This window comes from Nomascus leucogenys, chromosome 8, assembly GCF_006542625.1.
Source record: "Nomascus leucogenys isolate Asia chromosome 8, Asia_NLE_v1, whole genome shotgun sequence".
In the NCBI taxonomy this organism is placed as follows: Eukaryota; Metazoa; Chordata; class Mammalia; order Primates; family Hylobatidae; genus Nomascus; species Nomascus leucogenys.
The window spans coordinates 16,561,740-16,579,018 of NC_044388.1; the positions used below are offsets into that span (position 1 = coordinate 16,561,740).

At 38.7% G+C, this 17,279-nt stretch overlaps 1 protein-coding gene across 2 annotated transcripts in view; it reads left to right on the plus strand.

Annotated features, from left to right (window-relative positions):
• RYK (receptor like tyrosine kinase) overlaps positions 1 to 17,279 on the plus strand; it is a 92,739-nt gene that overhangs the window by 39,259 nt on the left and 36,201 nt on the right. For both annotated transcript variants that reach the window (XM_030816806.1, XM_030816805.1), the window contains exons 4-7: positions 294 to 428; positions 2,586 to 2,639; positions 7,257 to 7,401; positions 15,019 to 15,119. In XM_030816806.1, the coding sequence (XP_030672666.1) occupies positions 294 to 428; positions 2,586 to 2,639; positions 7,257 to 7,401; positions 15,019 to 15,119 (435 nt within the window). The remainder of the gene's footprint in view (positions 1 to 293; positions 429 to 2,585; positions 2,640 to 7,256; positions 7,402 to 15,018; positions 15,120 to 17,279) is intronic.

Sequence of the window (17,279 nt, forward strand, 5' to 3'; positions counted from 1 at the left end):
GATATATTAAAAACAATGAGCAAAAGTTGAAAACAATTACCTCTTCATTGATGTCTTGGTTTGTTCTTTAATACTAACTTTTATGTCCATAATGAATTAAATGCTTAATGTCTAGAGGTGTGGTAGTCTGAAGATCTCTAAAAACTTTTGTTTAGTTACTTTAGTTAAATGTATTACTTTTAGTTTTCTTGCAGCAAAAATAAGTAATTCTAAAATGTTTAAAAGAATCATTTTGGGGTATTAATGTTGATTTTTAGAAAATGTAAAATATTTTTCTTATCTTTTTTAAACAGTGTTTCGGGTAGAGCTTTCCTGTACTGGCAAAGTAGATTCTGAAGTTATGATACTAATGCAGCTCAACTTGACAGTAAATTCTTCAAAAAATTTTACCGTCTTAAATTTTAAACGAAGGAAAATGTGCTACAAAAGTAAGGAATTTATTTACCAAAATATGTTTTACGTGTATGTGAGAAGGTGAAAAATAGAGTTTGTTGTTTTTTCACAGATTTAAGTATGACCAACTCGTGATTATAGTTGCAAGTGAGAAAAGAGCACTGGCAGGTGAAGTTTTGAGATAACCCCAGATAGTTGGTAGCCAAGAATCTCACTCAGGCCTCATTCAGCCCATGCTTTCTCAAATCTTTTGTCAGAATTGCTAAGATGTTTTCCATTAGGAATAGTGCTAAAATGGTTGAAGAGGTAAAGAAATAAGAAAAATCTGTTGGGACTTTTGAGTAACTATGTTAACTGTGTTTCCCTTATCAAGTTACTTTTATGCAGAAGCATTGCTCTGGGGTGAGATAGACCTGGGTTGGAATGACAGCTCTGCTTTTTTCAGTATGTTGATACAAGTTACATAACCTCTCTGAGACTCAGTTTTTTCATCTGTAAAATGGGCATAATACCTGTTTCAGAGGTTTGTTGTTTTTTACAATTCATTAAATGTAGCCTAAAACTTAGAATACCGTATTGGGTACTTACCAAAGTTCTTTTTGGTTTCGAATTATCTGTTACTGAAGAAATCAGAGTGGATATGAAAGAGTTCCAGCATGCTAGGTCATAAATCAAAGAATTTTAGAGTTCTCCTTACAAGTTTAGTCCAACCCACTCACTGTAAGTTCCACAAAGCTACAGTGACCCAAATTTACAAGGTCACATAGGTAGAATTGGTTAGTATCCAAGATGGTGGGGAAACATCCTTAAAAAAAACCTCCCAAACCCTGAGTGCTTACTGTGTTCTAAGTGCTTGACAGGTATTACAGCTGTTTAATCCCTACAGCAACCCTAGGCAATGGGTTCTCTCATTGTCTTCATTTTCAGAAAAGGAAGCTGAGCTTCAGAGAATATAGCTTGCCAATATCAGATAGCTAAGTGATGCAGCTAGGATGCAGACCTGTCCTCTCAGCCTCTTTGTTAAACTGTGTTTTAATAAATTTCCCAATTGAAATCAGTGCTGAGTGTTATGAAAACACCTAAGGCCAACAAGTGAGTTGTAATGGCTAATGTCTGGGTACATGCCAATAAAAAAGCTGCACTACATTTGAATAGACATTTTAAGAAAGAAAAGTTAGCATCTTTCAGCTTTAGTGTTTTGGTACAATTTTCAGTTCTACTATATTGAGTTATGTACCAACTTCCATGTAATGTTAAAGACAAAGGAGATTTCAGAGACTCTCTACTCCAATGTAGTAGTTACATATTTGATATAAGGAGATTGGACCCTAGGCTACCACAGCTAGCCAGTGAGGAGTGTAAAACATTCAGTTCCTGATCCTCAGAGAGATGGGCATGACTGTACCATGGTGCTTCATCCGTTACTCTCAAATAAGGCAGAATGATAACCAGACATGGTGTGGCCTCTGGATCCCACCAGTGCTAATATCAGCTAAGGTTAATGATCAGCTGATACTCGAAATGGTCACATACTTTCTCCATTTTCTTTAGTATGTGTGTGAAATTAACATTAAAATTCTGTGTTGGAGTAATTTTCTATTCTGTTTTAGACTTAAGTTTTTCTCTGGCCCTCTGTATTTGTTGGTCATGGTTTTGGCCACCCTAGTCACCCAGTTCAGGCTCATGACTCTTACTTTATTATGTGATCCGAATGTATTTATTTATCTGGTTTTCCAGCCTACTATATTTCAAAAACTGTCTGCAACAGAAAACATATCTGTACTATATGGAATGTTAGTAGGTGTTACTAGCAAGAAAAGTTTCCTTTATCATATGAGGATGGGAATTATGGGTTAGACAAGTTTTGTGACCCCATAACTCCTTTTAGTCTTTACATTCTAATGTTCACTGTGAAGCTCCAAAGAGACACTATAGTATGTGGCTTTTCCCAAACTTCTTGATCATAGGAACATTTTCATTGAGCATCTAGAAGTAACACCCTTTGGCTAACAGTGGTATAGACTATTGATTGGTGACTGTAGTGGTGATTATCAGAATAGTAACGTAGCTTTCATTATCTTGCAACAAATACCTGTTGCTGAGTTCCAGCAATGTTCTGATAATTATAGTAATTAAGGATTTTCATGGAAAAGAGAATTTCTAAAGCATCACTTATCTCCTTTTAAATTCAGAACTTGAAGAAGTAAAAACTTCAGCCTTGGACAAAAACACTAGCAGAACTATTTGTAAGTGTTACTGTATTATCTTTATCCATTATTAGAAATGAAAAATGGTTGACTGCATATAAACATGATTGCATGAAGCTTGGAGGCCTCATGGTTTCCAGTTTGTCAAATGATAATGACACCATGCTGTTATTTTGCTGGTACTTTGTAGACTGGTGGATAGGTCATGAAATTGTCAGAATATTGAATATTTTGAGAACTAAAATTTATACGTATTTTGTAATGAGTAAGCTAAAAAGTTTTACAAGCAGGAATATCATATATTTTTGAGTAGTCATAATTATATGAAATATGTGTAAGATCTTTATTAGCAGAGGTTAGAAAATCTGGCTTGCAGTCTGGACCTAATCTTAAGCTAATTTCATCCAGGTGAAGGTGTAAGCTTAAAGATATTATGTTACTTAAACCTACAGAGCAGATATGCAAAGTAGATTTTTATTTTTTGGTATTGGTTGTGTTTAGATATTATTACAAACTTCTTTTTTTCTTTTCTGACATGCAGACATCGTTGGGTCTTACTCTTCTTGCTGTAGTGTTAATAGCAGTATCTTAAAAGGATACTAGATTCTCTTCGTGCAAGTAGACTTTAAAAAATTGGTTTTGAAAACTTTAAGTACATGAAAGTTCAGAGTACGCTTTGATGAACTCCCATGTGCCCATCCCCCAACCTCAGTTATGATCAACACTTTGCCATTGTTCTTCCATTGATTCCCTCCTTTTGTGGTTGGTTAGGGGTGGAGGAGAGTATTTTCAGGCACATCCCAGGCATCAGATTATTTCACGCATAAATATTTCAGGGTGGATCTCTTTTAAAAGGGCCTTTAAAAAAACCCCACAATCACCTAATACCTATTCATTTTGATTTGTCACATATAACAAAATTAACAGCAGTTGCTTAGTATCTCCAATAGATAGTCCATGTTCAGATTAACCCAATTGTCTTTAAAATGTCTTTTTTCCCCCCTGAATCAAGATCCAAATGAAGCCTACACAACTGTTGGGGTGATATATGTTTTGTATTAATCAGAAACCACCAACCCTTTTATTAATATTATTTATTTATTGAAGAAATTATGTCATTTGTCCCATAGAACTTCCCACATTCTGCAGCTTCCTGAAATCATTGAACATGGTTTTTTTTGTTTTTTTTTTTTTCCTGTAAACTGGCAGGTAGATTTTGCACTTGATTAGATTTAGAACCAACTCTTTTGGTAAGAATAGTCCATAGATGGTACTCTGTGCTGCCTATTTTGTCTTTTCATCACCTTGGGAGGCACAGAGTATCTGGATGTCCCAAAGTGGAATTTTTTTGCCTGTAAAATAATGTGACATATTGTCTACTTGCTGGAATATTTCTGAAAAGAAAGAAAAAACATTAAAATGTCACTGTTGCCAAAGTTTACTTTTAAAATTCTGGTGACTTTGCCCATTTTTTTTATGCTAGTAGGATATTACTTCTCATAAAGAGCAGTATTGCATATTCTTGGCCTCTGTCTGTGTCTTCCTTGCTCCCTCTCATCTTCCCGCCCTTTCTATTTATTCATCCACCCAATACCTATGGAGAGTCTGTGGTGTGTTAGGCGGTATGACTGAAGCAGAGGACTAAACTGTGAGCAAATAGACCCTATCCTCGGGGGTTTATAATGTAGTGGGAGAAATAGACAAGGCAATATAGGCAGTGATAACAACATAGCATGGCAAGCTATGATAAGGCAAGCACAGGGGGATTTGGGAACCCAAGGATAGCTTCCTGAGAACAGTGACAGCTCTTCTGAGAGCTGAAGGGTGACCAGATGGTGGCAGATGAAGGGTGAATGAGGGAATGGGAAAAATGCCTAGGAAAGCCTGGAATTTGGAGGTAATTGAGCAGGGCGCATGTAGGGGGATCTGCCCAGCAGAGCCATATCCTCGGGTCTGCCCTGGAAAGTGCTTGGACAGCACTGCTAACATATGCCTCCAGAATTCAGAATTTTTTTCTGCCCCTCCCAAGATTGAATAGCTTTCCCATGGCATAAGGTAATTCTTGAAAGTCATGCCTTCATTCAGGCTACAGCCAAGTCTAGCTGCCCTAGAAGTCATTTGGTCTCTACGTTAATCTGTTCTGATTTATTGTTTGTTGATTGAAAGTTTAAATTTTAGAAAAGTTTTATTTTTCTTATTTCCATGTGTTTTTGAAAGCTGTAAGTTTTATCTTTTATCCTGACCTATCCCCAGAACTCCAAACTTGTATATCTGTCAGTTTAACATCTATGCATGGAGATATGAGGAACCTAGTTAGTAGACTAGGTACTCCACATTTAACTTGGACAAAACTCTTGATTTTCACATCCCCAACCTGCTTATTTTTATCTTTGTAAAGTTACCCTTAAAGTTACCCCTATCCAAGTTATCGCTTAAGCCAAAACTTTTCATTCTTCTTTTTCTTTCTACTTTGGTACAATCCATTAGTAAGGTCTGTTGACTGTGTTCCCAAATCCATTTACTTCTCATCTTCACTGTGACACTCTTGTCCAAGCCAGTGCTGTCTCTCTGAATTACTCTGGTAACCTTCTAACTTGTTCCCTGCTTCTGCTCTTGCTCCCCTACATGGCATTCTTCACACATTATGCAGTCATTTTGTGTTAAGTGGCCGTGTGAAATTGCTTTGCTTGAAACCTTGCAATGATCCCCCATCTCATTTAGGATAAACCCCAAATGCCTCAAGTTTTGTTCAGTAGAGTTATGATGTGAGTACTCATGATCCGATCTTCCATGAATCTCCAGTCACACCAGTTCTGCTTCTGTTTGCATCTTCCACTCTGCCTGCTTATGTCTTCTGTATCTTTGTGTTTTTTCTCAGTTTGCTTCTGTGTGTGTGTGTGTGTGTGTGTGTGTGTGTGCGTGTGTGTATGGCTGTATCTATGTCATTGGGTTATTTTCCCTGTTGCTGAGGCTTTCTTTTTGTTTGTCTCTGTTATTTATTTATTTATTTGTTAATTATTTTTGAGACGGAGTCTTGCTTTGTCACCCAGGCTGGAGTGCAATGGTGCGATTTTGGCTCACTGCAACCTCTGCCTCCCGGGTTCAAGCGATTCTCCTGCCTCGGCCTCTCGAGTAGCTGGGACTACAGGTGCGCACCACCACACACAGCTAATTTTTGTATTTTTTTTTTTCAGTAGAGATGGGGTTTCACTATGTTGGTCAGGCTGGTCTCAAACTCCTGACCTCAAGGGATCACCCACCTCGGCTTCCCAAAGCGCTGGGATTATAGGTGTGAGCCACGGCACTCGCCTGCCTCTCTTTTTAAAATAATATAAAGCTGAGTATCATTTTATTTAATGAATAGAGCCTTTAAAAACAGAAAAGCAAAACAATTTCTGTTACTCTCAAAAAAGAATAAATGTTTGTTTTTATAAACTTGTGGACCCTTCTGTCACTCTGTCTTCTGTGAGTCAGTGGTCCCTGGCAACAAAACGATGTCTGATCCCTCTAACCCAAACATCATTGTTGAAGAAATATGAAGAATATATAGATCTGCACTGTCTAGTATGGTAACTGCTAGCCACATGTGGCTTTTTAACTTTAAATTAATTACAGTGAAGTAAAATTAAAACAACAGTTCCTCAGTTTTACTAACTACATTTCAGTAGCTTTAGTTGTACTTACATTTGAATGCTTAATAGCCACAGGTGACCAGTGGCTACTGTATTGGACAGTACTCTAGAGAACATTTTCATCACTGCAGAAAGTTCTGTTGGACGGCACTGCTGTAGTATATTTTATGCACTGCTATGTTTTATGTATACCACTTGTGAGTGACTACTATACTCATTAGCCAAAAATTCTATTTAAAATCTTTTTTCTTTTTTTTTTTATCTTTGTAAAGGTACCCTTATCCAAGTTATCGCTTAAGCCAAAACTTTTCATTCTTTTTCTTTCTAGTTTGGTACAATCCATTAGTAAGGTCTGTTGACTTTTGTATTAATCAGAAACCACCAACTGTTTTATTAATATTATTTATTTATTGAAGAAATTATATCATTTGTCCCCTAGAATTTCCCACATTCTGCATCTTCCTGAAATCATTGAACATTTTTTTTTTTCTCTAAACTGGCAGGTAGATTTTGCACTTGATTAGATTTAGAACCAACTCTTTTGGTAAGAATAGTCCATAGATGGTCTGTTGCCCATGCTGGAGTACAGTGGAGCGATCTTGGCTCACTGCGACCTCTGCCTCCCAGGTGCAAGCAATTCTCATGCCTCAGCCTCCCAAGTAGCTGGGACTGCAGGTGCCTGCCACCATGCCTGGCTAGTTTTTGTATTTTTAGTAGAGGCAGGGTTTCACCATATTGGGCAGGGTGGTCTCAAACTCCTGACCTCAAGGTGATCCACCTGCCTTGGCCTCCCAAAGTGCTGGGATTACAGGCGTGAGCCGTCATACCTGGCCTAAAATATTTTTTTAAAGCTACAACAAAAACATCAAAAAAATTATGTGAACTTCCACCAATATGCTACTGGTAACTGATCTTACCAAAGAATGGGCACATGAAAAGTACAGAATACTTATTTGTGTATATTGGGTCACAAAGCAGTCATTTTTGTTTAAAAAGCTAAATGTGCTTTTTGTTTTTATTTCAGATGATCCTGTACATGCAGCTCCAACCACTTCTACGCGTGTGTTTTATATTAGTGTAGGGGTTTGTTGTGCAGTAATATTTCTCGTAGCAATAATATTAGCTGTTTTGCACCTTCATAGTATGAAAAGGATTGAACTGGATGACAGGTATTGTACATATTTTGGGAAAGAAAAAAAATGAAAGCAGTTGTTTGTATATATGTGGGAGCCCATACACATCGATGCGCAGTGGTGCAGGGGAAGGAGGGAGGACGACCAAGCCCCAGCCAAAGGAAAAATAAGATGACCTAATCACTGTCTCTGGTTTCTCTGATTTTATTTTTATTTTTTAAAAATTAAGAAGTCAGAAATTAGTTTTTTAGTTGTTGGGGAAGAAGCGGAGAACAAGTATGTTTTTTCTATTCCCTTTGACATGACTCTACCTCAGACCATTACCTTTTCAAAATAGCCCTATTTCTTCCTTCTAGCTCTTGCCTTCATCATTCTCCATTCCTCTCTTCCTCCCTCCCTCCATCCATCCAGTAAACATGTATTGAGCACCTGTTCTGATTTAAACCATTGGTTCTCAACCTGGTTGCATATTAGAGTCAAGGAGAAGCTTTTAAAACATACTAGTATTTGGGTCCACCTTCCAGAGATTTTGATGCAGTTGGTTTGTGGTAGTATTTGGGGATTAGTATTTTTCATAAAGCTCCCTGGATGATTCTAATGTACAGCCAGTTTGAGATATACTGGGTTAGATACTATGCTAAGTGCTGGGAACAGAAAGAAATAATGATATACTTCATAGTTTCAAGATTTTAATCTTTTACATTAACCTGTAATTATAAAAGTATGTAATTTGATGACTGTGATATGTAAAGTGTGTGAATACAACAGGTGCTTGTCCAGCCTCAGTGAGTCAGAGATGACAAGGAGGACATTATAGTCAAGTTAGGGTGAGAGGTACAGATGGAATGATAGGTTTATTTTCATAACACACACTTCTTACTTCCCTCCTCTGTGATTCCCAGTTACTGACTGAAGACATGCCCCAGCTTTGTGACTTCTTTGAAAGCCCTCCTTTATGTGGAGATGTATCATCCATACTCTTTGAACCTTTTCTCCTCTTATTGCTGTATCCTTACTTGTGCTCCAGTCAAATGATTACTTATTCCTCACTTTTGCCCCACGCTTTGCCCTTCAGGACTTTTGTTCATGCTTTCTTCTTCCCACAGGCCTCCATGCATTTTCCACCAGTCCAAACTTGGTCCATTCTTCAAATTCCAGCTCCATTGCTGTCTCTTTCATGAAGTCTTTTCTAAGCCTCCCAAACACCCCTTTCTCTTTGTCTCTGCCTCTCTCTCGTAGCAGTTACTGTACTTTTTCTTCTATAATTTTTTATGTAATTGTCTTACCTTTAGAATGTAAGTTTTTTCCAGTTAGGGAGCAGTGTGTCTTACTCATTGTTGAGTCACCAGTCCTAATTAGTCTTAACATACAGCTGGGAAGCATATTTGTAGCATAAGAATATGAAGGGGAAGGGAGCTGGTTGGATTCAGTACTGCCCCTTAGTACTCTTTGTCCCCACTGTTTTATTTTCCATTTCTGTGTGGAGAAAGAAGAGAAAAGGGATACGAATGAGAAGGAAGTACATATATGGTTTCAGAATATGTTTTGTGTACATGGTGGTGGTGAAGTTAGGTTTAGATTTTACAGGGGAGGAAATGGCATTTGGAAGCAATTGAGGGAACATTTTGATAGGACTTTGAGAGAGGATACAGGTAGAGAGGTGACTGAAGGGCATGACATTTGGAAGTCAGTCTTGATATACCCAGAGAGTTGCGTTTTCCTTGAATGCTTGCATGTGTGATAGGGCTGTGAGGCCACATAGGCCAGAATTTTGCAATAACTTTCAGAATCCATGGGGCATCTACCTCTGCCTGCTGAAATAATTAAGTTACCATCCATAAATTGGTGTTCCAGGTCTCTGTAGTTTTCGGGCAAAAGTTTCCAGACATAACCTGAGTAAAACCAGCTTATATTATCACATGTTTTCAGAGCATAGTCTAGTGGTCAAGAGTATGGACTCTAGAGCCAAACCATCTCTGTTTGAAGCCTGGCTATTCTGTTTACTAGTTTTATGGGCTACATGGAGTAAGTTATATAGCCTATGTGTGTCTCAGTTCTCCTCTGTAAAGCAGAAATACACACCTAGTAGGTATGTTGAGGTTTTAATGAAATACAGTAAGCTGTTAAAACACAGCCTTATGTATAGTAAATGGCATTTTATGAAGTTTTTAATAAAGTTGCAGTATGCTAGTATGTCCAGAATTGGTTCCTTCTGGTGGGTTCTTGGTCTCGCTGACTTCAAGAATGAAGCTGCGGACTCTCGCGGTGAGTGTTATAGTTCTTAAAGATGGTGTGTCTGGAGTTTGTTCCTTCAGTTGTTCAGATGTGTCGGGAGTTTCTTCTCTTCTGGTGGGTTCGTGGTCTCACTGACTTCAGGAGTGAAGTCACAGACCTTCGCAGTGAGTGTTATAGCTCTTAAAGGTGGTGCATCCGGAGTTGTTCGTTCCTCCTGGTGGGTTCGTGGTCTCGCTGGCTTTAGGAGTGAAGCTGCAGACCTTTGGGGTGTTACAGCTCGTAAAGGTAGTGTGGACCCAAAGACTGAGCAGCAGGAAGATTTATTGTGAAGAGCGAAAGAACAAAGCTTCCACAGCATGGAAGGGGACCCAGGCGGGTTGCTGCTGCTGGCTTGGGTCGCCTGCTTTTTTTCCGTTATTTGGCCCCACCCACATCCTGCTGATTGGTCCATTTTACAGAGAGCTGATTGGCCCATTTTACAGAGTGCTGATTGGTCCGTTTTACAGAGTGCTGATTGGTCCGTTTTACAGAGTGCTGATTGGTCTGTTTTGCAGAGTGCTGATTGGTCTGTTTTTACAGTGTGCTGATTGGTACGTTTACAAACCTTTAGCTAGACACAGAGTGCTGATTGGTGCATTTACAATCCTTTAGCTAGGCAGAAAAGTTCTCCAAGTCCCCTACCTGATTAGCTAGACACAGAGCACTGATTGGTGCGTTTACAAACCTTTAGCTAGACACAGAGTGCTGATTGGTGCATTTACAATCCTTTAGCTAGACAGAAAAGTTCTCTAAGTCCCCTCGCGACCCAGAAGCCCAGCCGGCTTCGCCTCTCACTAGTGGTGATGGACAAAGTTCTTCTGCCCTTTCCTGTCCTATTAACAATTATTTATTACCTGCCAGGCAAGCTAACAGTGGTGACCAGAAAGCTCCCATCCAGTTATCCAACAGCATTTAAGAGACATCTGCTGCTTCTCTCTCTGCATAGGGGCCACTGGGATTACCATTTATTGAGTGTTTTCTGTTTACCAGTACTGTACCATGTACTTTATATGTATTATCTTAACACTCACAGCCACCTAGAAATAGGCTTGAAGAGATTAAATAACTTTTTCAGGATTGCTCTTCTAGGAGCAGGGCAGAGCAGGCGGGACTCAGTGTTTTAATAGCTATGTGTTAATAATCCACTATTGTCATTGTATAAAGCACTTGCTGTGTGCCAGGCACTGTTCCCTGTGCTTTACGTTCATGAACTCCGTTAATCCTCACACAGTCTAGTGAGGTTGGATGGAGCCCATGGCTCCGTGGAATTCCTTAGAAAGGGATGATAGTGTTCTTCCATTCCAGGCACTTAGGAGCCACTGCTTGTTATAAATAGATCTCCTTAGAGGCAGATAATTAACACTGCCTGAGATGTGCTCATGCCAGGGCAGTTGGAGCTCATGTGTGTGGCTTTTCCTCTCCCAACACTGCAAATTGATCTTTTCAGTCTCTGTGTTATGCCTGATGAGTCTGTCCTGGATAGGCAGAGCTTCTCTTTACATTCACCCTGAAGTCCTGCAGAGGGGTTAGTCTGCAGTGTGTCTCTACTGTAGTCTTTCCCTATTAGTTTGCGACTGTGGGAAAGTTTATTACTCCTTTGTGGGATGCTTGAACTTGTTATCTGGCAGCATCTTCATTTTTCTCTTCCAGTTTCCATTATCCCCCCCACCAGCACCACCACCATGCCATTACTGGTGACAGAGTTTCCCTTTAAAATCTTTGATTTTATATCTAATGCCTAACTGTCTGACACATAGTAAAATACTCAGTAACTATTTGGTTGAATAACCAATGAATAGAGGGAGTAGAAAAACCATTTTGTTATACCAATCATTCTTTGCTTTTTTCACAACAGTTTGTGTCAAAAAGGACCATTCTGTCTGGTTTATGTTTTCTGTTCCAGGGAAGTGTGGTTTTCTCTGTTCATTGATTGATTCAGTGTTAATTGAGCTGTCACTGGGGCTCACTCTGGCCCACCTGCTGCTTATTGTGCCAGGTACTGGCTTAAGTGCTGGGGAAGGAGAGGTGAATAAACAGGCACTTGTCCTGTCTTTGTGGAGTTTATAGTCTGGTTGGGTGAGACAGATATTAAACAAAAAAAATCCCTACTGGAATGTAGGGGTCACAATCTTTGTCTGTTGCATTCATTGCTGTATCTCTAGCACCCAGTACAGTACCTGACATGTAGTAGATACTTAATAAATATTTGTGGAATGAATGGATGAAGTGGAGTTACAGAGAAAAATAGAAAAGTACAAATTGTAATAAGTGTTTTGAAGGAAAATTATGATCTTTCCCAAAGTTCTGACTTCATTCTAAGACAGGGTTAGTATCTCCATACATAATTTTACTTGCTTTTGAAAATCAAATGAGATAATCTATTTAGATTGATAATTTATTTAGACTGGCTATAAACTATTAAGTGCTAGCAAATATACATTTTAATCTCATTTTCCACCTCTTGTGGTATAGCTATGTAGGTGTTGACTTTAATGGATGTCAGGGGTAGGTCCCTCATTGCTTCTTGCTTCTCTCATGACAGTAGGTCTTGGATTCAAAAAAAATTTCGTTCTGACCACTTAGCATAGTGCTTTGCTTATTTTAGGGACCCACTTAATATCTGTTGAGGGAATGAAAAATTGACATAGATGTCCCTGTAACACCTTTGTGTGCCTACAGTTTTTTCAAAAATTCTGAGGTAGCACAAGAGTGCCACCTACTGTTCAGTTAATGGAGAGACTGTGTCTGTGCACTTAGTCATCAGTGATGTTGGTTGCAGATAAATAGTTAAGAAGTACTTTCACGTATCTCATACAATTTGAGCCTCACAAAAATCCTGTGAGGTAGATTATCTTAATCCCATTTATTTCCTTCCCTTTTGAGGATGTTAATGCTCCTCTTCCCTCCCCATTGTTGAAGTCTGGACTTCTAACAGCTTTGATATCTGGTTTGATTTTTGAGTGGTACTCAACTGTAAAACAGAGTCCTGTAATTCCTTTTTGTTCTAACGACTGGAGATGCATAATATTCACATAATTAATATAACTATGGTAGTATACTATAAATTAGTAACAATAATTTATAAAGATATGTTTGAGGGCCAGGCAATAAATGCTTTACTTATTTATTTTTCATGTAATCGTTTTAGCAATCTTATCAGAGGATAGTGTTATGCACACTCTGTCCACAGGGAATTTGAGGTTCCAGAGGATTAAATAGTTTGTCCTAGGCCGTACAGCTAGTAATCGATGATACTGGCAGTTCTGACTTCACGGTTTAGGCTCTTCATCTCTTTTCTTTATTGACCTATACCCACTGCATTATAAACTCATATAGATCAATTCTGTAATAACGTTGAGCCAAAGAAGCTCTTCCAGCACTCTGACCAGATGATAGCCTAACGAATCTTTATTATAGTCTCTTTGAGTTGCAAAGTATCTTCGCAGAGTTGCTGGGGAAACAGGGCTAACTGCAGCATCACAAGAAGAAGTATCAGGTTGGTGCAGTAATTGCAGTTTTTGTCATTAAAAGCAATGGCAAAAACTGCAATTTGCAATTACTTTTGCACCAATCTAATAGATAACCTAAAATGATGGACATCTTCAAGGAAGGCATGCTGGGGGGGCATTTCATTAGGCAAACATGTATCTTGAGATCTGTGGTTGTGCTGAGCAGAATGGCTTGCATATTGTAAGTGCTCTCCAAGTGTTTATTGCAGGACATTCCTATCTTAATTTTTGCTATGACTTTCTACAGGTGTTTGGTTACAATACCAGATAGTAGTATATTGTATTGTTAGCCATAGAAAGGCTACATAAAGACTTACAGTCCTCATTGCCTGGATGTTATCTATTTACATTTTTCAGATTTGCGTATGGGCTCTTGAAATTGATAAAATAAACATTCATATATAAATGTTATAGATTACATAGCAGCCCTTTGTCACTGTGTGTGTGTGTGTGTGTGTGTGTGTGTGTTTTGTTTCAGAGACAGGGTCTCACTGTGTTGCCCAGGCTGGCCTCAAACTCCTGGACTCATGTGATCTGCCTAACTCAGCCTTCCAAATAGCTGCAGCTACAGGCTTCACACTGCACTCAGCTTTATTATGTATTTTTTAAAATCACCAGTTTTTGAAAATACAGAACTATTATGTGGGAAGTGGTCAGTTAAAAGATTTTGCGTATTAAGGAAAGTTGGAGACTTGATTGGGCACTGCTGATCCTGTAGCTAAGAGAGGCATTGAAAGACCTATCCTGCCGTCTGGTTTCACCCTTCATGCTGAATTTCTATGTTTCACGTCTCCACTGCTGCAAAATTATAAGAACTAAGGCAGTGAGACTGAAATGTACCCAAGAGACAAGGTTTCTCCCCACTGAAAAGACAAAACTACATGCTTGAGCAGCATTACTTTGCAGTAATCTTGAACACAAGGTTTACAATTATTTGAACCTATCATCTTCTTAGTGTCCTGTATTATTTAGAGAATATGATATAATGTTTCAAGTACTAGAGATTTCCCAGAAGTTGGATAAAAAGGAGGGACTGGGGAAGCAGAAGAAGCAAAATGTATTGTGATTACATAAACTTGAACCAAATTTGATACTTTTTTTTTTTTTTGAGATGGAGTCTCACTTTATCGTCCAGGCTGGAGTGCAGTGGTGTAATCTTGACTCACTGCAAACTCCACCTCCCAGATTCAAGTGATTCTCCTGCCTCAGCCTCCCGAGTAACTGGGACTCCAGGCACACGTCACCATGCCCGGCTAATTTTGTTCTTTTAGTAGAGACGGGGTTTCACCATGTAGGCCAGACTGGTGTCGAACTCCTGACCTCCGGTCATCTGTCCACCTTGGCCTCCCAAAGTGCTGGAATTACAGGCGTGGGCCACCGCACCCGGCTAATACTCCTTTCTAAGCTCCGAGCATGTTGGCACATTTGATTTGGTTTGCTCTTTCTTTATCTGTAGGCCATTTGATATTGGGCCATCATTGAAAGAGGCCTGTCTTTCTTCTTCTTTTCTAAAAAGCAATCTAATTGAATGACATGGGCTCTTTTTTTGAGAGATGATCCATAGTTCCCTAACATATCTTTGTGTGAAGTTTAGGACAATTAGCTGAGGTGTCTGAGCACTAGTACCTACATTTCTGAATAATTTTGATAAGATGAACTTGCTTAATGATTTTGGAGATGGAAATGAAAGAAAAAATAGAGCTCTATAGGAGTTAGATTAAAATTTCAGTATGGAACATGATGAATTATTGTGATTTCCGTCAGGATTTTAGGCTAGTTATAATGGCCATGTGCATTTTGTATGTATGGAAAAAGGAAATTTCTCATTGAAACTGACTTGTCAAATATTTCTCTCAAAAATTGTTTGCAGCATTAGTGCCAGCAGTAGTTCCCAAGGGCTGTCTCAGCCATCCACCCAGACGACTCAGTATCTGAGAGCTGACACGCCCAACAATGCAACTCCTATCACCAGTAAGAGTTAATTTAATTCTAAAGCCAGTTTACTCAAGTTGTCTATGCTGCTTCCCAGTGGTCTTGCATGGTTAGTGACTTGTGGGACATGTTGTGTAAATTGTATCTAAAGTATGCAAAATTAGCTATGCTCTTCAACTTTTGCTTTCTAGAGCATTGAATGAAACATTCTAAAATTGAGGTATCAAAAATGAAATATAAGTTTGCTAGAATTAGTGAGGCTTTGGGGAGATTTCCATAGATTTATTATACTAAAAGGCTACTAAGTCACTTCTGTAGAAATTCAAAAGGAAAATTTTTCAGGTAACTATATGGAATTAACTTTTGAGCTGCATAAAGACAGAGACTTTAGACTGTAAGGAATTGTTTGATGGTCTTATGGGCCATGGTGAAGACTTTACATTGTTTTTTAATCGTAATAGGAAGTTAGCTACCACTGGAGAGTTGAGAATGTCGGATCTGATTTCCTTTTTTGTACTGGCATTTATTCTTTAGTAAAATAAGATTGAGAATATCTGTCCTCTACACAGTGCCCTGTTGTGGTTTTCCAGTACTGTCTCCCATGAAAAAGAACCAGGATTTTTTGGAGAAATGGCTGATTCCAGGTCTGGGTTAGAAAGTGAACAAGATAAGCCTGGGACATGTTGCTGAGTCAGATATCAAGGAAGTGGCTAAGACTTGAAGAGCTTCCACTGGCTAAAGATGGGACCATTTGATCATCAAAATGAATAATGACTATAATGAATTAAAACGTAAAATGTGTAAAAATCCACAAATTTGTAATAATACCTTATTTAACAAAATTGTTCATTATGAGAGGTGACTAAGGCTCCAATGAATACCTTACTCTACCAACTGACTACATGAACTGTATTTCAGGGTAACCAGATGGTGCTGGTGGATGAGAGAAAATTTTTCTTTACAGATGATTCTCAGCTAATAAATGTGGAAGAAATTATATAATTAGAAAATCCCATGTGCAACTCCTGATAAAATAGTTGATTCAGAAAAAGATCATCAGTGATTGAAAGGAAAATGGGGAACTCTGCCATTGAGGGATCAGGCTGTCACCACCTGAATATACTGATGAACTCAGCATTACTAAAAGTAGGAGACCTAGGTATTTCTTACCCAAGGATATGATGTACCATTCATGGAGCATTCTTTTCTCTCCCTGCTGCACCCCCTACAAGTTAACCTGGATCTGATCAAGATTATAGACCTGACTTACAGTTTACAGGAAATACTACTTGAAGAATTAGAGGCCAAACATTTTCCAGGGTAGCTGACCCAGTTTCTTCAATAAGACAGTGGCAAGAAAAAAGGAGGGGAGAAGGCATTATACAGTAAACAAAATTTAAGGGAAATAATAATAGCAGCTACTCTTCCCACTAATGAAGAAAGAAATATATGCTTTTTAGGAAATACAATAGATGTGAAAGTAGTTTAAGCTACTCAGAAGAGGCACATCATTGCTTTTAATGTTTAGATATCAATCTTTGCTCATTAGAATGGATTCTTAATTGTTATATGTGACCTCAAAGAAGTAGGGAATTATTGTTATATATGCTGAAATACTTTCTTAAAAAAGTCAAAGGGGCCGGGTGCGGTGGCTCACGCCAGTAATCCCAGCGCTTTGGGAGGCTGAGGCGGGCGGATCTTGAGGTCAGGAGATCAAGACCATCCTGGCTAACACGGCGAAACCCCATCTCTACTAAAAATACAAAAAATTAGCTGGGTGTGGTGGCTCGTGCCTGTAGTCCCAGCTACTCGGGAGGCTGAGGCAGGAGAATGGCATGAACCGGGGAGGTGGAGCTTGCAGTGAGCCGAGATCATGCCACTGCACTCCAGCCTAGGCAACAGAGTGAGACTCCGTCTCAAAAAAAAAAAAAAAGTCAAGGGAAATAAATTTATTTATCTTTTAAAAATTGTTGCCATCAATAAGAAATTTACTTATTTGTAAATGTGGCCATTACCTTAAGGAGCTAGATAATTTACTTACTATATATATATACTAAAAACAAACACTTTTTAAAAAGGTCAATAGAAATACATTTGTTTACAGATAGAAAAAGAGGAAGAAAAAAATATTTGAAGACATAGTAGCCAAGAATTTTCTAAGATAACAACACAACAGAGCACAGATCCAAGAAACTAAGA